Source organism: Cricetulus griseus, chromosome 3 (assembly GCF_003668045.3).
Source record: "Cricetulus griseus strain 17A/GY chromosome 3, alternate assembly CriGri-PICRH-1.0, whole genome shotgun sequence".
Lineage (NCBI taxonomy): Eukaryota > Metazoa > Chordata > Mammalia > Rodentia > Cricetidae > Cricetulus > Cricetulus griseus.
In genome coordinates, this window is record NC_048596.1 from 171,057,167 (window position 1) to 171,080,677 (window position 23,511).

The following is a 23,511-nucleotide window of genomic DNA, read 5'->3' on the forward strand; positions in this document are numbered from 1 at the left end:
TGCGTGCCCACTTCCAAGATGGCGGCGACGGCAGCAGTGTCTGGCGTCCTCGGCCGGGTGGGCTGGAGGCTCCTGCAGCTGCGGTGCCTGCCCGGTGAGGTGACGGCCGAGGCCGGGCGCGGGGGAGAGCGGGGGAAGGAGGAACGGCGCGGGCCCGGGCTTGGCGTAGGGCGAGAAAGGCTGTGGTGGGGGATAGCAAGGTACAGATGAAGGGCATCGGCGTGGAGCTCGCTGAAGTCGCGAGCTGGAAAAAAAAAAAAAAATCACTTGGTGGGATTCGATTTCAAGACTAGAGCTGTGAGGGGCAAAAGCAGCGGGGCAGGCCTGTCACCCCGGCTCCCCAGAGGTAGTGGAGCTTCAGAGAGGGCACAGTGTGCCCAAGGTCACAGAGCTCGTCCGCTGCAGAAGCGTTCTCTACTCCGTTGCCATGGGCGCTGGGCCAGCCTTGCTGGAGGGACAGAGGGAACCGCCAGAGAGCCGGTGTTTCCCCAGAGTCAGTCATTACCACACCCATTCTCTTACCGTCATTGCTGCCATATGCTCAGTATTTTTATTTCCACATTAAGACAGACATTTACTTAAAGAAAAAAAAAAAGTTGTACAGTGCCATTAAGTGGAAAAGCAAAAAATTACAGTCCATAAATAGAATATTTCTGCATTGACACTTTGACATAAATATGCAACTAAAATTTCTGAGCTGCAGAGATTTCACAGCCATACATACTTTGGGGACCCCTTCACTGCAAGTTTTTGGGTATTTGTTCCATTTTCTGTGCATATACCAAAATGCTGATGTTTTTACACATGGTGTTCTGTGTTTCCTTTTTGTACATTTTATCTAAAGTTTCAGACAAGATATGTGTATTAAAAATAATACCAGGGCCCAACAAATCCACTGTTAGGTATTTAATCAAGAAATCGTGTCCATAAAAAGTTGAAGTGTATTTACAGCTACTTTATAATGGCTGGACCCTAAAGGGAAGCCGGTATGAGGGATCACGGCGGCCAGGGCCCTGCATGCGGCGGCATTCCTGATGCCGGGGCTCGTCTGCCGCCTCTTTCCTCGTGAAACCCGGAGCTGGCATCGGGATCGCTAGTTTACTCTTAGCCATCTGTGGTGACCTTGGGTCTCCTTCAGGGCACCTGGCGGAAAGCACGAAAGCTGGGGAGATCCTGGAGTCACAGGTTGTCCATTTGAGCCTGGCACTTATTTCCGCCTTACCTAGGATGCTTGCTTATAAATAACGAACCCAGGCTTATGTCCTGAGAGTTGACCCTGTGCCAGAGTGTGGTCCAGGGATCTAGCATTAACAAGCCATTTGTAAGTTAGGAAGAGGCTTGCTTCTTAGCGTCTGTCGAGCCTGAGTCCCAGCTGCGATCTTCAGAGTGGAGCGGAGCGCCTCGCTGCTCCTCCACCAGGGAAGAAGTAAAGTGTACTTGTTAAGATCATGGAGGGAGCATGTATGTGTGTGGATGCCAGAGGACAACTTTGTTTTTCATCAGACTGTGTCCACCTCCCTTGTGACAGGGTCCCTGGTGGCCTGAAGCTCACCAGTTAAGGCTGAACTGACTGGCCAGTCTGCCCTCCTCCAGCTCCCCAGTGCAGGATTACATACCCGGCCACATAAGCTTTTTAAAAAATCCATACATTCTATTTTGTATTATTTTGTGGGGGTATGGCATGTGCAGAGTGGAAGTCCGAGGACAACTTTCAGGAGTCGATTGTCGACTTCCACTTGGGGTTCTGAGGATTGAACTCAGGTTGTCAGGCTTGTGTAGAAAGCACCTGTACCCATTGAATCACCTCGATGGCCCACACGTCCTGCTTTTTTCCTGGGGGGTTCTGGGGCTCAAACTCCAGGCCTTGTGCTTGAAAAGCCTGGGCTTTACCCCCAGCCCCAGAACCCTGATAATGGTTTTGAGACAAGAGTTTGAGGGGCCCAAACTGTCCTCAGAACTCATGAGTTTTCTTCAGTTTCCTAAGAGAGCTAGATTTACAGGCAAGCTCCATCATTCTTGGCTATTAAATTGGTGTTTGGTTTTGTGGTGTTGGAAGTCTGAATCCAGGACCTTATTATACATGCTAGCTAAGCACACATCACAGAACTGTGCCCCTTATCCCTAATCAGCAACACCTGCAATAATGCAGCCAGTCATCTCCAGACCCTCAGCCACCTCGAATGGGACCACAAGCCTAAGAATCTGCTTGTTAGGTGTTTAACCATAAATAAACCCATCTCCAGAAGTTGTTCTCAGATGTTTGCTTTTGCCCCTACTTCCTTGGAACTTGATGTGTAGACCAGATCTGCCTGCCTTTGTCTTGGAAATTGTGGTTTTAAAAGCAAATGCCACCCATGGCTGCTGGTGACATTTTTGAAAAGCTGTTATTGTCCGTTGGAGAAGTGTCTAACAAACAAGGTCAGTTATGTGACATTGACTTCCACTTTACCTCTTTGAAGCTGTGAAGCAGCCCTGAGTCACAGCTCTGAGTATGCTGGCTTAGGCACTGCATTTTTTCAGTTTTGGTCTTGTTGTTTTTAAACAGATTTGCCACAGTAACAAAAAGGCCGATGAAAATTGTTACACTTTGGCTCTTAGAGCTTAGAAGAACATTGTCTATTCAGGAACTCCTGACTGTATGTGTTGGTGGAGGAGGAGGTTTACAGTTTAATCTACTCATGAGGTCCATCTTGTTTGGGAAGAAGAATGGTTTGTTTACACTCTTGATTTCCTGACACAATCCCACTGGTACTGGATGTCAAAGGTGAGGCTCTCCTGTGAGGTTCCAAGGCATCTGTAAGGAGAGAGGTTTTGCCAGGACTGTTGGAAACAAAGACAAACTGAACATTATTGGATTGAACTCTATGTACCAACATCTGCTGAACACTTTACATAACTTACTGTTCCAGGGTTTATTGGTCTTAAAAATAGGTTATTTACTGCTCTTGTTTGTTGACAAGGAGACTCAGAAAAGCTGAGTTGCCATAGTCCTGAACCTGATGAAACAAAGTAGTAGATCTACAGGCTACTCCTTTTTAATAACTTACTACCCAGCAGTAAGTACTTCTGTCCACACTTGTCTTCCTCTGGCAGGCTCTTAAATGTGAGATTGATCCCAAGTTACCCAAGATTTACAAGGATTCTTTCTCAAAATCATGTGACAATTAAAAGCTTGGAAGTTCTCTTTCTTGAGGGTATGCTTTTTAGGGATTTAAAATCCCAAACTCAACAGCCATAGACTCCTGCCTGCCCGATAACCACGTGGGAGCCTCTTGGGCTTTTTGCTGAGTCAGGATAGCAGAGAGCTGGTGTTCACATGGAGAAATTAGGCAAAAAGATGTGGTTGAGAGAAAATGCAATAAGGAGAGAGTCCCTTTGGAATGGAAGTCAGATTTTGAAGCTAGCCAGCCAAGGACTTCAGTTTTGCTGTAGAAATTAAAACCATTAGTAACTTATTTCTAAAATGACAAAGCACTGTGTAATCAAGGGTGACTCTGGCTAAAGGTCATAGTTTTTAGACACAAAGGAAAGTTATTTGAGGTTAACATTTTTCAAGCCAAGCATGATATTGCATACCTGTAATCCCAGTACTTGTGAATTAGAGGAGGCAGGATCAGAAGTTCAAGGCTAGCCTGGGCTATATGAGACCCTGATTCCTCCCCCAAAAAAGTGACAGAAGAATGAAATAAGTTACATTTTATTTATTTGTGTGTGTGTATGCCCACCTGTGCCACAGCTGCACAAATTGAGGTCATAGGCCATCTATACAAGTGAGTTCTCTTGCCACATGTGGGTACATGAAGACTAAACTCAGGTCACCAAGCTTGACAACAAGTGCCCTTACTGGCTGATGCATCTGCTGACCCCAGAAGTGAATGTTTTTATAGAAGGAAAGTGTAATGCATGTGACTTCAATTCAGCCTGGGAGTGTGGTGGTATCACTGTCACAGAGTTGGCTATCCAGTCAGAAGTGTGTGGCATGAACCTCCTACCACTGCTTCTTTGTTTCACATATTTGAAGCTAGAAACTTGGTAGCATTAATGTTTAAGGAAGGAGGAGCTGAACAGAGGTATCCCTTGGCCTCCTTCACAGTAAGTGTCTTGTATACAGTCCTGCATATCAAGTGGAAGAGAAAACTAACCCGAGGTGGGAAGTTTTCATAGTTACACAGGTTTGGATTCTTGTCCCAGCTTTTGTTTTACCCACATAATACTGGTTTGTATAGTGCTGGCTGACCCAGATCTTTAACTGTACATTGGGAATAACCCAATATTGAGGTAATGTATGTATAAGGTGCTTCAAAGACGCTGGCTAATGCTAAATGTTGAAAACAGTGTTGGTCACTGCAGATTCAGTGCAACTGAATTTTTATGGTTAGGATAGCTGTCAATTTATTGCCTTTCTCTCTGAATCACTTCTGCTGATGAATGCCCTGTTTGTTTTATAGTCAGCCTAAGCTCTCTAGCCTTTTTTCTTGATTCTAATCCCTTTTATTGACTTTGCCATATCTGTCTGGTCTACCTTTCATGTCAGGGAATGTTGGGATTATGAAGCCTTAAGGCTGTAGATTCATTAGTCAGACTCTTAGGATCTACCCAAGCTGAAATGCATCCTTAGTGGGAGGTTGTTGGAAGTAGGTAATGATTCTAATCATACTTGATGATAACCCATATATTAAATTTCACTGTTGTCTTCATTTCTTTTGTCAGTAGCTTTTAGGTCCGGCAGCACTGCAGAAATTAACCAGATTAATCTCTCTGTCTGGCCATGGTCTGAGTGTTCTGACAACCTCTCTCCTGCTCCCTCCCAGCTAAACTGGCAGATCTCTCTTCAAGGGTTATCTGGCATCTTTGTCTGTCTATTCTCTCTCTCTCATCTCTCTCTCTGTTCTGTGTGTGTATACCTCCATTCTCTTCTCTGTGTGTAGTCTTCCTTTGTGCTGTTTGTCTGTCTTCCTCTGTCTTGTGTTTTGTTTGTCTGGTCCACTCACTTTTCTTTCTCTCTTGTGTCTGTCTGTTTGTTAATTTCTGCTCTGTTCTTTTCTGTTGTGGCTATTCCTTTTTCTCTCTCTCTCCTTTTTTCTTTGTGTGTATCTCTTCTCTTTTCTGTCTCTCTCTCTCTTTCTTTCTCTTTCCCCTTTTGTATATACTTTCAATATTTGCTATGTAGGCTCATGTACTGGGTAATAGTCTGAGTTCAGTGGGAGGTCAGTGGGCCTGTTGGGCCCTGCCCTGGGTACACCACCTGATTATTGGGCCAGGGCCATCAGAAGAATCCATTTACAATTTACTTCTGTCTGGGAGGGTCGGTGGAAGGAGAGGTTGACAATGTGAAGGGTCTGGAGATGGAGGCCAGAATCCTTGAACCAGGGGGATGTTGCTTCTACAGGTGTTGCTGCAGAGCTCAGGACCAAGAAGGACCAAGAAAAGAGGGAACAGATGAGCAGCTGGAGAAGGGAAAGCTGCACTGCAAATGTGTAAAACATTTAGCCACAAGCACCAGGAGGATTTAGTTAAAGGAGGAATGAGCCAGGGATAGTGCTAGCAGAATGAGAGTGCTCTGTGAATGGGCACTGGCAGTCCTTCACCTTTGCCCAGTGATCCCATCCACACCATGGCCTGACACATTGAACAGAAGGATACCACAGACTTAGAGAGGGAAGGAAACTTATCTAAGATCATGGAGCTGGACAAGCTAGCATCTGAACTGAACTCAGGTCCCCACCCCCTCCTCCTCTTCCCAGAATTCTTTCTCTGGTAGCCCCGCCTCTCTCCTGCCTGGGTATTTTTTTTTCAGCATTTTTTTTCAACCAATAAGAGAAACAGGGTATATTCACAGCATACTGGAAGGACATTCCCCATCAGGCTGGCCTCAAACTCACAGAGATCCTCCTGCCTCTGCCCCTCTGCTGAGAAAAGGTGTGTGCCAACCTTAGCAGATCTTCTTTTCTGAATTCTGTCTACTAGATTGAACTTCTCACAATAGAAGATTAGGTTTCATGTTTTTCACAGTTTTGTTTGCTTATTTACCCAAGGTCTCACTGTCTGGCTGGGCTGGAACTCTCCATGTAGAAGGTGTCCTAAAACTCACAGAGACTTGCTGACCTCTGACTCCCTAGTGCTGAATTAAAGGTAGGTATGTCCATGCCTAACCCAGTCTTTCTAGTGGTCCAGTGGTGGTGCACACAATTTAATCCCAGCACTCAGGAGGCAGAGGCAGGCAGATCTCTGTGGTTCAAGGCCAGCCTGGTCTGGTGTTCAAGAATGAGTTCCAGGACAGTCAGGGATACACAGTGACCCTGTCTCAAAAAAAAAAAAAAAAAAAGATGTTGTCACTAAACTATATATGCTCATTAAACAAAGTAAGTTTTTACTGTTTGAGAGCCTGCTAACTCACATAGGAGTGAGCCTTTATAGTTTTCCCCAGCTTTACCATATGAAGCCACTAATTGGAGAGTTTTCCTTCACAGTTAATGATGACAAAATGAAGACGGCCTCTAAACTGTGTTCGGCCCTGACTCTTTCTGGCCTTGTGGAAGTAAAAGAGGTAGGTTCGTAGAGATAGCCTTCCTTGTTAGGTATGTAAACCTTGGGTGACTCAAACCCAGAGAGTATGTCTGTGTAGCTGGGGGTAAGTGAGGTTAGAGGTGCTCTACAGAATTAGGAAGCAATTTGAAACTTGCTGTTCAAGAGATAAATACAAGATGCCGTAAAGAAGAAACCCTTGGGAGCAGATCCCTTCTGAAGACTGAGTAGCTGATACTGGTCTTCCTGTGATGGCTGTACTGCAGGAGACAGGAAGTTTCTGCTTTGTCCATCTCAGTGTACACAACTCTTGGGCCTAGATGGAATACTGTCCCTTAGTCCTTTTGGTGGGAGTCTAGACTAAGGATGGGGGCTATGTATTTATAAGTAGAGATGTTCAATTAAGCAGAGGCATTTATAGTTCCATATTCTCCAGAAACAAAATTTAAAAATATTAGCATTTTCTTGTTTTTGGAGAGTAGACAGTCAGGTGATAACTGTATTGTTATATTTCTGATTTTTTTTTTTTTTTAATGTGATTCAAGACCTTAAATTCTTTTTTGAGAGCAGTTGCTGTTCGCATTTGACAGGCTGGCCACAGGCTGGCTTGGTGAAACAGTGAATGGGGAAGTGTGGACTGATGCGCTGGATATCTTCAATTGCAGTTGCAGCGGGAGTCCTTAAGCCCCGAGGAGGTGCAATCTGTCCAGGAACACCTGGGCTACCACAGTGACAGCCTGCTCTCAGTTCGTATCACCGGCAAGAAGCCTAACTTTGAAGTGGGCTCTTCCAGCCAACTTAAGATTTTCAGCAACAAGAAGTCTTCAGGTAAGACTAGCCTAGGGACATTCTATGTCCTGAAACCACTGGAGCAAACCAGAAATTGAACCATGGGGGCTGGAGAGACTACTCATTGCCGCTCAGACTGGTCTCTACAGAGCCCTGGCTGTCCTGAAACTCACTGTGTAAACCAGTATAGCGTCCAATTCACAGAGAACTTCTCCTCTGCCGCCAATGCACTAAAGGCATGTGCCACCATGCCCAGCTATTTTTTTTTAATATTAAACAGTCTCTCTGTGTTGTCCTCACTGTACCCAAGCTTCTATGCAGACTGGCTGGCCAGAAGTCACAGAGTTAGAGGTTAGAGGAGGAGGCTCTCATCTTCTGTCATGTGGGCCTCAGGGATTGAATTCAGGTGCTTTCCTTCACAACCTTGGTTCTTTCTCTCTCTAAGCCATCCTTGATAGGATCATACTCTCCTCTTTCTTTTTTTTTAAATGCTAGACAGAGTCTTACTATGTAGCCTGGGCCAGTCTGGAACTCACTATGTAGATGGGGCTGGCCTCAAACTGCAGTGGCCCTGCCTGACTCTGCCTCCCAAATACTCTTTTACAGTCACATGCCCACTCTGCCCACACCTTTCAACGTCCAAACAGGGTTTCTCTGTGTAGCCCTGGCTGACCTGGAACTTGCTCTGTAGTCCAGGCTAGCCTTGAATTAAGAGATCCACATGTCTCTGACTCCTGCTCAGTATTGAAGGCGTGCCCTAAACTGCTCAGAACCTATTCTTCTAATGTGAAATTAATTTAAGAACTGTTAGTCATTCTTTAAGTATTTGTTGAGCAGTGATATGTACCAGCCACTGTGCTGGGACAGTGTCAGTGTTTTTTGACAAGGTTCCTTTCCTTGTTGGACTTGTCTAACAATATTTTTCCTTGTATTTAGGGGTTTATTTATTTTTCACGTATGTATGTATGTATGTATGTACCCCATGTGTACCTGTGCCTGAGGAACCAGAAGGGGGTGTTGAATCTTTTGGAACAAATAGGAAGATGGCTCTGAGATGCCTGTTGTGTTAGGAACTGAGTCCAGGTTCTGTATAAGAGCAGCAGGTGTTCTAAACTGCTGAATGTCCTCTCAGTTGCCCTCATCTAGCACCCTCCTGTTGTGTTGCTGAGATTAAATTAGCACCTCATGCTGCTAGTTAAGCACTCTGCACAGAACAGTTGCCCACAGGTCTCTTTTTTACTTCTTTTTTGTTTGTTTGTTTGTTTGCTTATTCTATCTTTTTTGAGACAGGGTTTCTGTGTGTAGCTTTGGAGCCTGTCCTGGAACTTGCTTTATAGACCAGGCTGGCCTCGAACTCACAGAAACCCACCTGTCTCTGCCTCCCGAATGCTGGGATTAAAGGTGTGTGCCACCACTGCCCAGCTTATTTTATTTTTTAATGAATTTTAAAATTACTTTTGTTTCCATGTGTATGGGTTTTATGAGTCTGTGTCTTTGCACTCCATGTCTTTATGCCTGGTGCCTATAGAGGCTGGAAGAAGTTGTCGTTTCTCCTGGAATTGGAGTTACAGATAGATGGTTGAAAGCTGCCATGTAGGTGCTGGGAATTGAACCCCTCTGTCCTCTGAAAGAGCAGCCAGTGCTCTTAACCGCTAAATCCTATCTCCAGTTCCTATCCTTTGTTTTAAGATGGGGTTTTCTCTTGCTAAGTTACCCAGACTGCCTTACACTCACTCCAGCCCAGGCAAGTCTTATTGTGTGTTGAGAATGGGAACTTCACCTAAAGAATACTAAGCAAGTGTTTCATCTCTGAGTGTTTACCATCCATTACGTTTGGGAGCTCGCATAAAAAGAAATGGGTTTCATTATGACTTTCGTACCTATATAGTGTTACTCTTTGTGTTCCATGTGTCTCCCCGCTTTCTGTCCTCTTTCTCTCTTGTCGATCTCCTTTCTTCCTGCACCCCAAATACTTTCCCATCTGCTTTCATGACATAATTCAATTGCACTTCCTCGCTCCCTTCCGATTTTAGATCCCTTCCTCCCTTAAAGTCCCCTTTCTACATGTTACATACACACTTAATCTAAATTTTGCCCATGAGAAAAAACTGTCAAGTGTTTGTCCTTTTGAATCTGAATCAGTTTTCCTGTGAATACCTTCATTTCCTGTAGCAGGCTTTTTCTTTTGGGCCACCAACCAGCTCCCAAATCATGACACTGAGACTTCTTATTAGTTATGAATGCTCAGCCTTAGCTGAGGCTCGTTTCTTGCTAACTCTTATAACTTGACCTGCTTCTCTTCATCTATGTTTTGCCTCTGGGCTTTTTACCTTTCTTTCATCCTACTTTTGTACTTCTCGAGTCTGACTGGTGGCCTGGCTCCTAGCCCTGGGTGCATCCCTCTCTTTCTCCCTCGTTCTCTCCTCCTCCTCCTCTTCTCCCACCCTTCCTGAGCCTAGATTTCTCCTCCTATTTACTCTCTCTGCCCACCAGCGCCCCATCCTTTCCTGCCTAGCTATTGGCCATTCAGCTTTTTATGGAACCAATCAGGTGCCTTAGGCAGGCAAGATGAAACAAATACAATACATCTCTACATAATTAGACAATGCAGCGTAAACAAATGTAGCACACCTTCACACAGTTAGTAATGTTCTGCAGCATAAGCAAATGTAACATATCTTTGCCCAGTTAAAATAATACTTCACAACAATTTCCTTCTTTACATCTGAATACAATTCTTTTGTGTATATTTAACACATTTTCTTTATCCTTTCATCTGTTAGTGGACAGGATCCATATCTTGACTATTGAGAGTAGTGCATCAATAAACATGAATGTACAAGTGTCTCTGAAAACACTAACTTAGACTCCTTGAGGTATACACCAAGGTGTGGTATAGCTAGATGGCATGGCAGTTCTTTTTTTAGTTTTTTGAGAACTTCCATACTGATTTCCCCAGTGCCTATACTAGTTTACATTGCCACCAGCAGTGTCTAAATCACCACCTTCTTTATCAACAGGCACAGTGGCTCATGCCTGTAATCCCAGTACTTGAGAGGCATAGGCAGAAATATCACAACAAGTTTGAGGCCAGTGAACTACACAGTTCCAGGCCAGCCAGAGCTTCGTAATGAAGTCCTCCCCAAATTCCTCTTTTCTCATATCCTTGGCATCGTTTCTTGTCATTTGTTTTCTTGAACCTAGCCATTTTGACCAGGGTGGAGTGGAATCCCAAAGCAATTTTTTAAGATAGTCTGATACTAGCTAGACTGCCCTCAGATTTGTATATATCTGAGGTTGGCCTTGAACTCCAAATTACTGATCCTCCTACTTTTACCTTCCAACAACTGGGGTTCTAGGTTTGTGTCACCATGCCCTGCCCTCAAAGCAATTTTTTTTAAATAATAATAATAATTATTATTACTATTAGAGAGAAAGAAAGTGTGTGTGTGTTTGTGTGTGTGTGTGTATGCCAATGCTACTTGGAGGCTTTGGATCCCCTGCAGCTGGAGTTAGAGGAGGTTGTGAGCCACCCAGTGTGGGTGCTGGGAGAAAAGAATAAGTACTCTGAACTACTGGGCCACCTCTCCAGCCCTCAAAGCAATTTTAATTTATGCTTCTCTGATAGTTAAGGATATTTTTCAAATATTCATTGTCTATTTTTTTCTCATGAGGACTTTGTATTCAGTTCATTAATGTATTCGTTGATTACATGATTTGCTTTTTGTTTAATTTTTGAAGGTTTGTTTCATTTTGTTCTTGTTTGTACCAGCTTTGTGTTTATTGCCACAGCTACACTCAGTCCTTGCTGGAGGTTCTGTGGACTTGATATCTGTCTCCAGCTTGTTTTGCTTGGGAGCCTTGGTGCGTGGTGCTTTCTTTCTGCTCCAGCTTCTTATGTGTGCAAGCCTTAGAGCACAGAGTATGGCCCCTATCTCCTCGAGCCCAGCTCCAGAGGCTTGCCCTTGTAGGGTTGCTTGAGGTTTTCTTTCACCTCCTTGAGTTCTGCAATTGAATGTCTGTGTGACCACACCCAGACATCCTGACTGTAGTTAATGACTATGGAAACATGAGTGACAGATCTGCAGGCAACTTCGGGTTTGAAGAGCCAGGATTTTGTGCTGTTGGTCACTTTAGTAACACGTAGCTAGGACAGCTCCACCTTTGATGTCCCAGCATTTCATCAGTTCATCTTTGCCAAGAAGGCAACAGTCCTTTATCTTAGCCCTGACTGAACTGTGGTGGTAGTGTTCCTGTCTGCTCTGAGTGAGAGCTGGAGTTCTTTAGGGTTACTAAATTAGTTTCTGTCATATGTACTTAGAAAAGAGTTTTCTCCCAGACTGTCTCCCCACTCTGATTGTTTCCTTTGCTATGCAAAGGCTCTTTAATTTGATATAATCCTGTTTCCTGTGCAACAGTCCTTTTCGGAAAGTCCTTGACTATGCCTGTGTCTTGAGGTGCTTTGTCTGTCTTCAATACCCACTAAACATTATTCACTGTGCTGGACAGATGAGGCTGTGTAGTGGTGAACCTTAAGACTCCAGAGGTTGGTCCATCCACTCACCTTAGGCTTAAGGTTGTTAAGTTTGAGAGCTGTTCTCATCTATTCTCTGCTACCCGAAACTAGGGGTGGGGATACTAGTTGTCTTTACATGCTACACTGTCTGGGCCTGGCATTTTGTCTTCTGAACTTTTTGATGTGTTAACATCTGGCCCTCCTCCAAGCTGGAGGTGTCAAGCATGTGTAGTGAGTCTGAATGAGAGGAGCTAGTAGGACTATGGCTGGCTATTTGAGTATTCTAGCATGTGTCTGGATGTGAGCATAAGGCAAGAGTATAAAGTGGAGAGAATCCCAGTTATATGGGGTGGCTCACACCTCTAATCCCAGCACTTGGGAATTTGAAGCAAGAGGACTGCTGTAAATTTAAGAGCAACCTGGGCTACGTATATCAAGAGCCTATCAAGAGAAGGGCTGGGAAGGAGGAAGAGTCTAGTAGTAGGTCGGGGTTAGAGCATCTTGATACTGGAGAGAGAACAAAAGATGTCTTCCACAGCTAGCTTTTGGTTATTGTAACAGTAGCTATTGGAGTACTGGTCAGAAGTCAGGAGGAGGGTCTGTGGCATGGAAGAAGTAAAGAATCATTAGGCTGAGAAGACTTTGCCAAGCTGGGGAAATGGGATGGAGGTTGAATGGTTGAATACTTGTGGGGAAAAAAGCAAAACACAAGTAAAGGTGGAGATAATAGAAGAAGGCAGGCAAAATAAAAAGATCAAAACCATGAGATTCCTACGGTAAGAGTTGCAAGATCTGAAAAACAGGTGGAAGGACTGGCCTTAGACATATTGGAGAAGACAACTTTGGGCTTAGATTCTTTCTTTCTTTCTTTCTTCTTTCTTCCTTTTCTTTCTTTCTTTTTTTTGGGGGGGACATGGTCTCTCTATATAGCCTTGGCTGTCCTGGAATTCACTGTGTAGACCAGGCTGGCCTCAAACTCACTGGGCTTGGTTTCTAAACATTAAGGGAATTCCCATAGGGTGGCTTTTGATTTCTAAGTGCATGAAATAGTTTGGGGAATCTAAGGTTAGTAAGAAGGAGGAGGAAACAGAAATTTGTGGGAGAGGGAAAAAAAATGATGGAGATTTCACAAATATGAGAGAAATTAATAGGATTGTTTGGAAAAATGAAATGGAATACTGTGCTAACTGGCTTTCATCTTAGCCTCTTTGTTTTGTTTTTCGAGACATGGTTTCTCTGTGTAGCTTTGGAGTCTGTCCTCAAAGTTGCTCTGTAGACCAAGGTGGCCTTGAACTCACATAGATCTGCCTGCCTCTGCCTCCTGAGCTCTGGGATTAAAGGTGTGCACCACCACCACCACCACACACCACCACCGACCACACCACACCACCACCACGCACCACGCCACCAAAACCCACCACCCACCACCACCACCACCACCACCACCACCACCCCCCCCCCCCACCACCAACCACCACCCCGGCCCACCACCACCACGCACCAGCCACCAACCACGCGCGCCCACCACCCCACCACCACCACCCCTACCACCACCAGCCACCACCACACCACCCACCACCCCACCACCTACCACCAACCACCACCACCGCCCACACCACCACCACGCACCACCCCCACCCCAACCACCACCACGCACCCACCACCACCACCACCACACCACTACCACCCCCCCCATCCCACCACCGACCACACCACCACCCACCACCACCACCAACGCACCCCCCACCACCACTCACCACCACACCACCCACCACCCACCAGCACCACGCACCACCACCACCACCACCAAACCACCACCGAACCACCACCACCACGCGCCCCACGCACCACCCGCCCACCACCACCACCACCCCCCCCGCACCTAACCCACCACCCACCACCACCACCACACCACCACCACTCACCCCACCCACACCCACACCACCCACCACCACCAACCACCACCAACCACCACCCACCACCCACCACCCCCACCGACCACCACCAACCACCACGCCACCACCCAACACCACCACCACCGCCTCCCCACCACCACCACCACCACCCCCCACCCAGCCCCCCCCCACCAACCACCACCAACACCACCACCCCCACCACCACCACCACCACCACCACCCCCCACCACCACCAACCACCACCCACCCACCACCACAACCACCACCCCCCCCACCACCACCACTCAACCAACCACCACCACCACCACACCACCCACCACCCCGCCACCACCACCACCAACGCACACACACCCAGCACCACCACCACCACCAACCCACCACCACACCACCACCACCCCCCCACGCTACCTACCACACCACCCCCCCCCAACCCTCCCCCCACCACCACCACCACCACCACACACCCACCCCACCACCACGCACCACCACCACCACCACCACCCACCACCACCACCACCACCACCACCACCACCCAGCCCCTCTTACCTTCTTTCATACTGGATGCATGACATCTATAGACTTCTGACCCAGTTTGTGGGTGAGAGCTGTAAGTCTCAGTTTCCTGATTTGTAAAATATAACCACAATGTGCCCACTGACTAGAGCTAGTGTGTGGTGCAGTGAGCTCGTAGTGAGGTGGTGTCTGTGATGTACGAAGTGGCCTGCAGTGACCGCGTAGCTTCCATCCATCTCAGGGCTGCTGTGCTCTCCTTAATGGCCTTGCTCTCCCACAGAAGAGAGGCAGTTCTCCTGCCCTGCAGTAGGACGTCATATTAATGTATTTTTGTTCCTTTCCTGCTGTCTGTTACTGTTACCATCAAGGTTCTGCCTCCAGTAGATGCTCAACAATCGATATAGATTAGGAAAACGAAGGCTGTCTCTGGCTTGTTTAACTCCTGAGTGGCTCTAATGAAAAAAAGTATGTTTAAACAGCTGACAGAAACTTGGGCTGTGGCTCATTGATAGAATGCTTGCTTAGGTTTGATCCCCTTACTTCAAAAGTAATTGAATGATTGAAAGACAGACTCCGGGCAGACCCCCTTTGCTGGAGCTCTGGGTGAAAGGAGCGTGTCCGAAAGGGCATGTTCTCTCCAAGCCCCTGCAGTGTTGGTTAGAGCCCCAGGTTTCAGTGCTACAGCTCTGCTCTAACTGGCCTATGTTAGAAAGGGGTATTTTCACCCCTTTAATGATGGGAAGTCTGGAAGGAGCCTGGTCCAGTGTCATAGTCAGTGTAGCTAGAATGTGTTCACCAGGAGGATCATAGCACAGTCCTCTTTGAGCTCCTTTGCAGCAGGCTCCCATGCTAGGCTGAAATGCAGCAGCAGTCCAGCAGAAAGAGGACTGTCCCTTCCCATGATGTTTAGTTTTTAGTTGCCAATTTCCCACAACCTAGAGTCACCTGAGAATCCTTGAGAAATTGATCTAAATCAGGCTGTCCTGTGAGCATGCCTCTGGGGGATTGTCTGGATTGAGGTGAATGTGGGTGACACTATTTCATGAGATGAGTTCTTCTTGAGTGTATGAGCAGAGAAAGCTATCTGAGCACTGAGCAGCAACAGATAAGCAGCTAGGGTAGGTGAACCTGTTTCTCTCTGCTGCTTGAGTTCACCAAAATGATAGCATATGAAACCTGGAATTGGAAGCCAAATGAACTCTTTCTTTCCCATGTTGCTTTAGTTTTGTTGGTTTTGTTTTTGCTTTTGGGGTTTTTGTTTTTGTTTTTGTTTTTGTTTTTTTTTTGGAGACAGAGTTTCTCTGTGTTGCCCTGGCTGTCCTGGAACTCAATCTGTAGACCAGTCTGGCCTCGAAATGAGAGACCCACCTACCTCTGCCTCCAAAGTGCTGGGTATTGCCACAGCAACAAAAATGAAACTACAACCTTTCCATACTAAGCAAAATTCCTAAGGTACACTCCTGAGTTCTATATTTGGTCTTGTGATGACAAGCCCGCCACTGAACTCCAACATGCATACCTGGAGCCATGCTCTGCATAAACTAAGGGGCTTGATGGACCATTGGTGGTCCCTGAAATCACATGAGCTCAGAGTGAAGGGTCAGGGGTCTCCGCTGAAAATCTAGCCCCTGTTTAGGACAGACATATTTGTGATAATCGGGCTTTTGGCCCCAATGTGCTTACTCACTTTTCTGCTGTCTTTCCTATAGTCCTTGGGTCTGTCCAGCGCAGCAGCCGGCATGTTTGGGAATGATGGCAGTGAGCTGATTCTGCACTTTGTTACCCAGTGCAATGCTCGCCTCACCCATGTACTGGAAGAGGAGCAGAAGCTGGTACAACTGGGCCAGGCAGAGTAAGTTGCATGTCTTTATAGCTTCGGGTGGCAGCAAGGGATGGGCCACTTGCCCTACCAGCTGCCCTCAGGCAGCTGATACAAGAAGGGCCAAGAGAACAGTACTAATAGCCTACAGCGTAGATGGGTCTAAAATCAGTAGGCTGTGCTGACGGTTTTCCTCAGGGGCTGGCAGCATTTTCCTCCTGGGGCTGAGTAGGCAGTGTGGTCCCTGCTTTTGAACTAGAGACACACTGTTTTCTTTTCCCTCTTCCAGGAAGAGGAAGACAGACCAGTTCCTGAGGGATGCAGTGGAAACCAGACTGAGAATGCTGATCCCCTACATTGAGCACTGGCCCCGGGTACAGAATCCATGTTAAGCTCCAGAGCAGCAGTAGTGATATCCCACCCCCAGCACTGTGTACTGGGGAGGACGGAGCACACTGTTGAGAAGTTAGCTCCTGAGTCTTTACTGTAGGGCCAGGAAAGAAAGCCTCCAACACTTGGCAGAGCTAGGTTCTTGCTAGGGTGTGCCATAGGGAACAACTCCAAGCCATATGAGTCAAGTCCTGCATACTAGTTCATATCACAGGTGGACCCAGTAGCTTGGGTGTGCCTCCAGGCCTTCAAGGAGAAGCAGTCCTCCCTGAGAAAGGTCAGAATAGTCAGAAGCTTGTATCAGCCATCTTTACTCAATGAATTCCCTGTTGTGTTTTAGGTCTTGAGGGCTGGGTTTCTTGTTGTATTGCTAGGGTAATGCTTGCTGAAAGAGTATTCATCACAAGGACTGCCTCCATTTTCTGAGGCTTCTTTTTCTCCTTTCTGAAGCATGTCACATCAAAAATGAGAGTGACTCAAGCACCCAGTATCCTCTGTCCAGCTGGAAGACCTGAGTGTGTGGCCTTGGTCGGCCACCTGATGGACTTTGATCACCTATGGTGCATAAAGCCTGGGCAGTGCAGGATTGGGTTTCAGCTGCCTGCCTAGGTCAGGACAGTGCTGCCTTCTGGGCCACTTTGCAGCTAGTGAAGGAACTCTCTGCCAGCCCCACAGCCAAGAGGATTATAGAGTTGGTAAAGTGTCAAGAGCTTGTTCAGTTGGGCCTGGAGAAGCTGGTATTTGCTAAAGGAGGCTCTCAGATTGGTTCTAGTATCAACTGGGAGAATTTTGTTTTTTTGAAGGGAACAGGAATCATCTTGAGTCAAGCAAGGCAACAGAAATTTATTGTGACAGAGTGGGGTGCTCTTCCCATCCTTACTTCCAGGACTCTTAGACAGGAGTGACCCCTTACGCTGTCAGTATTCCCAATTTCAGATGTTGGCCTGGAGACTCTGATTAGGTCATCTTAGGACAAAACCATGCTTGCTCCTGATCCTACCACTTCTAGTCAGGGTTTCTTGCTGCTACCTCCACCTATGATTGGTTTCAAAGAACAAGAACTAAGCTATCCCTGTGACAACTGCCCCCCACACCCATGTAAGCCCTGTGTGCTGCTGTTAGCTGCATGTGGTACCCTCCTTTGTCATTTGTTCTTCAGGCCCTCAGCATCCTCCTGCTTCCTCACAACATCCCGCCCAGCCTGAGCTTGCTCACCAGCATGGTGGATGACATGTGGCATTATGCTGGGGACCAGTCCACTGATGTGAGTATTTTCTATAGGCACATAGCTTACTAGCAAAGGCTTGGGTCAGGAATTTATTGAAGTTTGTGAAATATCTTTGATTTTCACAAAGGGCAGCAGTGTCATTCCCATCTCAAGAGGAAAAGGTCCTTGATGAGCCAGAGTGGCATATGGATCATTGTCTTACAGGGACCAGCATTTGAGCATGAGTCAGTGACTACCCCTCCCACTTGTGGAGGTGGCACGGACCTTGGGGCCTAATGACAGGGCTCATAACCATCTCCCCTCAATCTCCTAAGACAGAGATTCTGAAGCAGATTCCTCTATGTCTGAGACTGACTTTGAGACATTGCTTTAAAAAGAAACTCCTCCCCCATCTTGACCCATTTTTCTAGGAGATTAATAAGCACCAGGAAAAATATGACTTGTTAAATGCTACCATATTTCTTGTAGGGTATTAATATTAATATACATATATATAATATACATATATATACATATATATATATATATATTAATACACACACACACACACCTTTGTAAAGGAAATTAAAATGTGATAGTACTTTGTGGTCCCCAGGATGGGAAGTTACACAGATACATGCTCAAACCATACTTGTAACAAAGTGTTTTAATAAACTTTCTCTGTGTGGGAATGTACCACCAACAGAGATGGTAGGAAAACACAATTAGAGAGCAAAGAAATTAAAGGAATAAAACACTGAATAGCTGAGCTGGTCCTCTGAAGAGCAATTACCAGGGCTCGCAGAGGTCACCAGGGACTTGAACTCTCAGCTTCACCCAGATGTTATAACCTGTCCCTGTTCCTGTGTCAGCCCTCCCAATATGGCTTAGTCATGACTGTTGGATTGTAGAACCTCCCCAGGACTCAGGGCATCGCACCAGTCAAATCACCTCAGCTGCTTGTTAAACCCCCTGGTCCTAGTACTTAATTCAGACCCTCTGACTCTCAACCTAAGAGGTTGGGGCCATGAGCTTACAGTTTTAATCTCACAGGCAGCTCGGATGCCCAGCCAAGTTCAGGAAAGTGGTGGTATCCAGAGGGCCATATGTGTCAGTGAGAGAAGAAATGAGGAGGAAACCTGGGAGTCCCTCAGGTCTTGAGTGGGAAAAACCCAGACTCCCTAATACACAGAGCAGTGATTCCACACCTGCCGAATGGGTCTCTCTACAGTTTAATTGGTACACCCGCCGTGCGGTGCTGGCTGGCATCTACAACACAACAGAGTTGGTGATGATGCAGGACTCTTCCCCAGACTTTGAAGATACTTGGCGTTTCCTGGAAAACCGGATTAATGATGCCATGAACATGGGCCATACAGCTAAGCAGGTAGTTGGGGACTGACCATTTGGAAATGCTTTTCAGTAGGCACACCTGTCTGCCTCAAGCCAAGTGTGATCACCTGTTGTCCTTCCCAAGGAGGCTGGCTGTTTCTTCCTCATACTAGACCTTCCTTAAAAGTCTGCTTTGTCTGTCAGTGCCTGTGTTGTCTATAGTCTCTTTTCCAGTACATTAAACCATCTTGACTCCACTGTGGGGCTCATAGGCTTCCTGAATTGACCTACCTGTTTCACCTTTGAGCTCACTCTGGGGGCTTAGCAGAATCTGACCCAGACCCCTCTTAGGTGAAGTCCACTGGAGAAGCACTGGTACAAGGCCTGATGGGAGCAGCAGTCACGGTAAGTACTGCCCAGTTCACCACTGCCTGCCTCCTGTTCCACTCTGGCCCCATGCTGTTTGTAACATGTCACCAACCCAGATAGCTTTGGACTGCACACTGAATAAAGTTGATCTTGGTTTAGCCTTACTAGCTTATTCTCAAATGAATACCCCACCTTTTCTTTGCTGGCATCAAGAAACAATTGCTAGAGCTGGGGAGGAGAGGCAATGTATACCTGTATTCCATCACTCATTCATGCTGAGGCAGAAGGATAAAAAGTTCCAGGCCAGCCTGGCCACATGGCAAACTTTCTCAAAACAAACAAACAAACAAAAAACCAACAACCTCAAAAACCAAAACCACTTCTGCCTCTGGGCCCCCAGTATGCTTGAATCTGTGTCATAGCTGTACCTGTTGCCTTGAAAAATCCAGGGTTTCCCATTGTAGTCTTGGAGGTAAGGCAAGCCTCACCACTCTCTCTGCTTCTATCCCTGTGTTAGCTCAAGAACCTGACAGGTCTAAACCAGCGCCGGTGAGAGAAAGGGGGAGCCCATGTACCTGGAAGGAGCTTTGACAACATGCACCGTCCATCGAACAGCATGTTAATGAGAACACCGTGAAGAAGAAGTTGGAGTTACTATGACAGCCATGAGGCTGGAAACCACAATGCACTTGCTACTTTTCTGATCTCAAATTGGGCCACTTCTTCAGTTCCTCATACCAGGCCTGACCTCCTGATGCCTTTCTGCATTGCAGCTGTGTGACTGAAAAATGAGACTTACATCCAAGCTTTCAAGCCACAGGAACTTGGCATGACTGCCATGGTCTCACGGGAATCTTGATCATGTCTTGACCTTAGAACTACTCTCTGGGAGCTAGGCATGGTAACCTGTATTCTCAGAAGACTGCCACAGGAGGATTGACAGTTCAAAGCCAGGCTTGTCTATGTAAAGAATTACAAGCCTGCTTGAGCTACATAGTATGACCCTGTCTCAAACAAAATCTCCAAATAATCTTAGGAGCTCACACCAAGGTCAGAAACCACCACGCAGTGGCAGCTCCTTCTCCAGCACAGAGGTATTTGCCACTGGCCATTGTTCCTCTGGGTCCCCTCAGAAAGCTGCCTTCCCTGAGACAGGTGCCTTCTGGACAGTCATGCTGAGCCTGGCCAGAAATGTGATCCCAGTCCTCACATCACAGACACCAGCATGCATTGCAAGGTCACTAGTGTATTTAGAATCTGTAAAAATAATAAATATGTTTGAAACAATTTCCTGTTGTACAGTTTCCATCTAGACAATGTCGAGTATCCTAGATCCCAGCAGTAGTAGACAGTAGTACATGGAAGGGGCCTGAGTTCTGGCTTTTTCACTGCCTCATACCTACAGGGTCACTATGACAGCTCTGCATTCTGGGCCCAGGTATTCTGTCAGTCACATGACGATAAGAACTTTCCAGAGGCCATGAGCTCCCTTGTCTTTGCTTAGTCTCTGACTACTTGAAGGCAGTCCTCAGCTTTCATGGTCCTCCAGACCATATGCTGGCTGGGCTTCCCTTGAAGCCCATGGTGAGCACTGTCTTCTGTGCTACTCTCCTGTTTCAATCAGATCTTGTCTTTGGGTTTTCTATCGGACTCTTTCTGTAACTCTGACTTTTTTATGCCTCTTGCCATCCCATAAAGTTACTGCCGTGGTTATTACACTTTATCCTTTGTAGCATTCCTGTCACTCTGCAGACGAGCATGATTTATAATTCACTGGGATGGTGTATGCTTTGGAGCAGCCCCCCCCCCCATGTCAATGCCTTCCTCTACCTCAGGAAGAAATGTCACCCCTGTTACAGCAAACTCTTTATTCTCTGGTAACTTCTGCCTTCTGAGTGCATTTCTTTCAGGGTTCTGTTTAAGGGCCTCTTTTCTCTGTGTGAGCCACTTTTTTGAGGCCCATTTAAATGCTTCAGGTGCAACTACACAGATCTGTAGAAGTGGAGAGCATTATATCTTTACTTCAGAAGTACATTGAAAGTGTATCATTCAACACATGGGCATTGTTGAAGTATACTTTGGGGACCTTTGAGGCAGCTCAGTGGTAAGAGCACTTGCAGTCAGGCCTGCCATCCTAAGTTCAGTCCCAGGGGGTCACATGGTGGAAGGAGAGAATTGATTCCAACATTGTTCTTTGACTTCACACACATGTGTCGACAACCATTGTGTACATACACACATGTAATAAAAGACATGTGTTTTGTTTTTCGTGTGCGTGTTTCAGCACTTGCTGAAGTGTGTGTGTGTGTGTGTTAGCACTCTTGCTAAAGTTAGCTCAGGTGTGGGTTTTTTGTTGTTTGTGTCGAGGTACATTATCTAACTGGCCTGAGAACTTTTCTTTGTACATCATCTAACTGGCTGAGAACTTCCACCTTCCAACTGAAAGGAGCACTAAGATTACAGAGCTGCATTGCCATGCCCTGCTTTACATGAGATCTGAGGATTTGAACTTGGCCCCTCATTTTAGAATATAAATCATCTTAACACACTTAGTCACTTTCTTCAGCCCTCTTGTTCATCTATAGATGCACACCTCATCCTTTTTTTTTTTTTAATTTTTTTTTCCGAGACAGCGTTTCTCTGTGGCTTTGGAGGCTGTCCTGGGACTAGCTCTTGCAGACCAGGCTGGTCTTGAACTCACAGAGATCTGCCTGCCTCTGCCTCCTTAGTGCTGGGACTAAAGGTGTGCGCCACCAACGCCACCACCACCCAGCCACAACCTCATTCTTTTAAAAGGTTTCGTTGTATTCTGTGTTTTTAAATTATTCTTATGTTTTTTATTTTTAAAATGATAATATAACTACATCATTTCCCCTTTCCCTTTCTTCCCTCCTGCCCCTTCCTTATACCTCTCAAATCCATGTCCCAGTTTTTTGTTAATTATTGTTACACACACATTCCTAATACATGAATACAACCTGTTCAATTCTTGTAATGTTACCTGTATTTATATGATCCTGGGGCTTTTGATATTATATTGGATAACCCATTGCAGGGCTCTTCCCTGAGGAAGGTTATTTCTACCACTTTCAGCATCCCCCGGTTCTTTGTGTAGGGTTGAGATCCCTCTCCCTTCCATGTTAACATGTCCATTGGCGTCGTTGTTCAAGCCTCATTTAGGCAGTAATGTTGGTGAGACTTGATGTGTGTAGCCTTTGTAACATTTCTAGGAGACACAATCTCACGGCAAACGTAACGTTCCTCTGGTTCTTACAGTCATTCCACTCCTCCTTCCTCAAGGATCCCTGAGCCTTGGGTGTTGAATTAGCTGCAGATGTATCAGTTGAGACTGAGCACACAACAGTCTCTTGTTCTCTGCAATTTTAACTGGTTGTGGGTTTTTTTGTTGTTGTTGTTCTTGATGTTTTGTTTTTGTAATGGTCTCCATCCTTTGCAAAGAAAAATTTCTTTGATGAGAGGTAAGAACTGTATTATCTTCACATGGTTCCCCTGAGAATCTTTAGAACCTTGATCCTTCTTCCAGAAACCAGCAGATGCCCCCTCAAACAAATGTGTCAAATTGCCATCTCTCTTTCACATTAGTAAGAGAAGCCCTCTTACTACTGGTCAAATGTCTCCTTGCTTCATATAGTTTCAGAGGCTTAGTTCATTATCATCATGGCAGCATGGAGCATGGCAGCATGCATGGTGCTGGAGAAGTAGCTGAGAGCTGTTTACATCCAGATCCAAGAATAACAGGCATAGAATATTTTTTAAATTATTTATGTATACGGGTGTCTTGCTTGCATGTATGTCTGTGCACCATGTGCATACCTCGTGCCTTCATGCCAGGAGAGGGCATCAGATCCCCAGAAACTGGGGTTAAAGGCATTAGTCGCCATTCGGGCGCTGGGAATCCAATCCAAGTCTTACAGAAAAGCAGCCGGTGCTCTTAACCATTGAGCCCCATATGTATGTATGTTTAACCAAGTCTCCATCCATCATTACCTAATGAGTTATTCTTAGCAATTACAAGTAAGTAGCACTGGTATGAATAACCCTGTACATGTACCTTTGACCTTTGTGCTATATATCTTGGGGATTCCAAGAGTGTAGGGCCTGGTGCTTTTTGGAA

General features: G+C 46.1%; 1 protein-coding gene and 1 long non-coding RNA gene across 2 annotated transcripts; both read left to right on the top strand.

Moving 5' to 3' along the window:
• The first annotated feature begins 3 nt into the window (after positions 1–3).
• Coq9 (coenzyme Q9) lies at positions 4–20,664 on the top strand. The gene is made up of 10 exons (XM_035441688.1): positions 4–200; positions 406–493; positions 7,191–7,353; positions 14,540–14,565; positions 15,969–16,111; positions 16,368–16,452; positions 17,628–17,732; positions 18,907–19,062; positions 19,359–19,412; positions 19,894–20,664. The coding sequence occupies exons 1-10, from the start codon at positions 19–21 to the stop codon at positions 19,927–19,929; spliced, it is 1,038 nt and encodes a 345-aa protein (XP_035297579.1). The 5' UTR covers positions 4–18; the 3' UTR covers positions 19,930–20,664.
• Positions 985–4,741, top strand: LOC113834666. The gene is made up of 3 exons (XR_003483404.1): positions 985–2,418; positions 2,546–2,764; positions 4,711–4,741. It is a non-coding gene; the product is annotated as an uncharacterized LOC113834666 (long non-coding RNA).
• Positions 20,665–23,511: the final 2,847 nt, after the last annotated feature.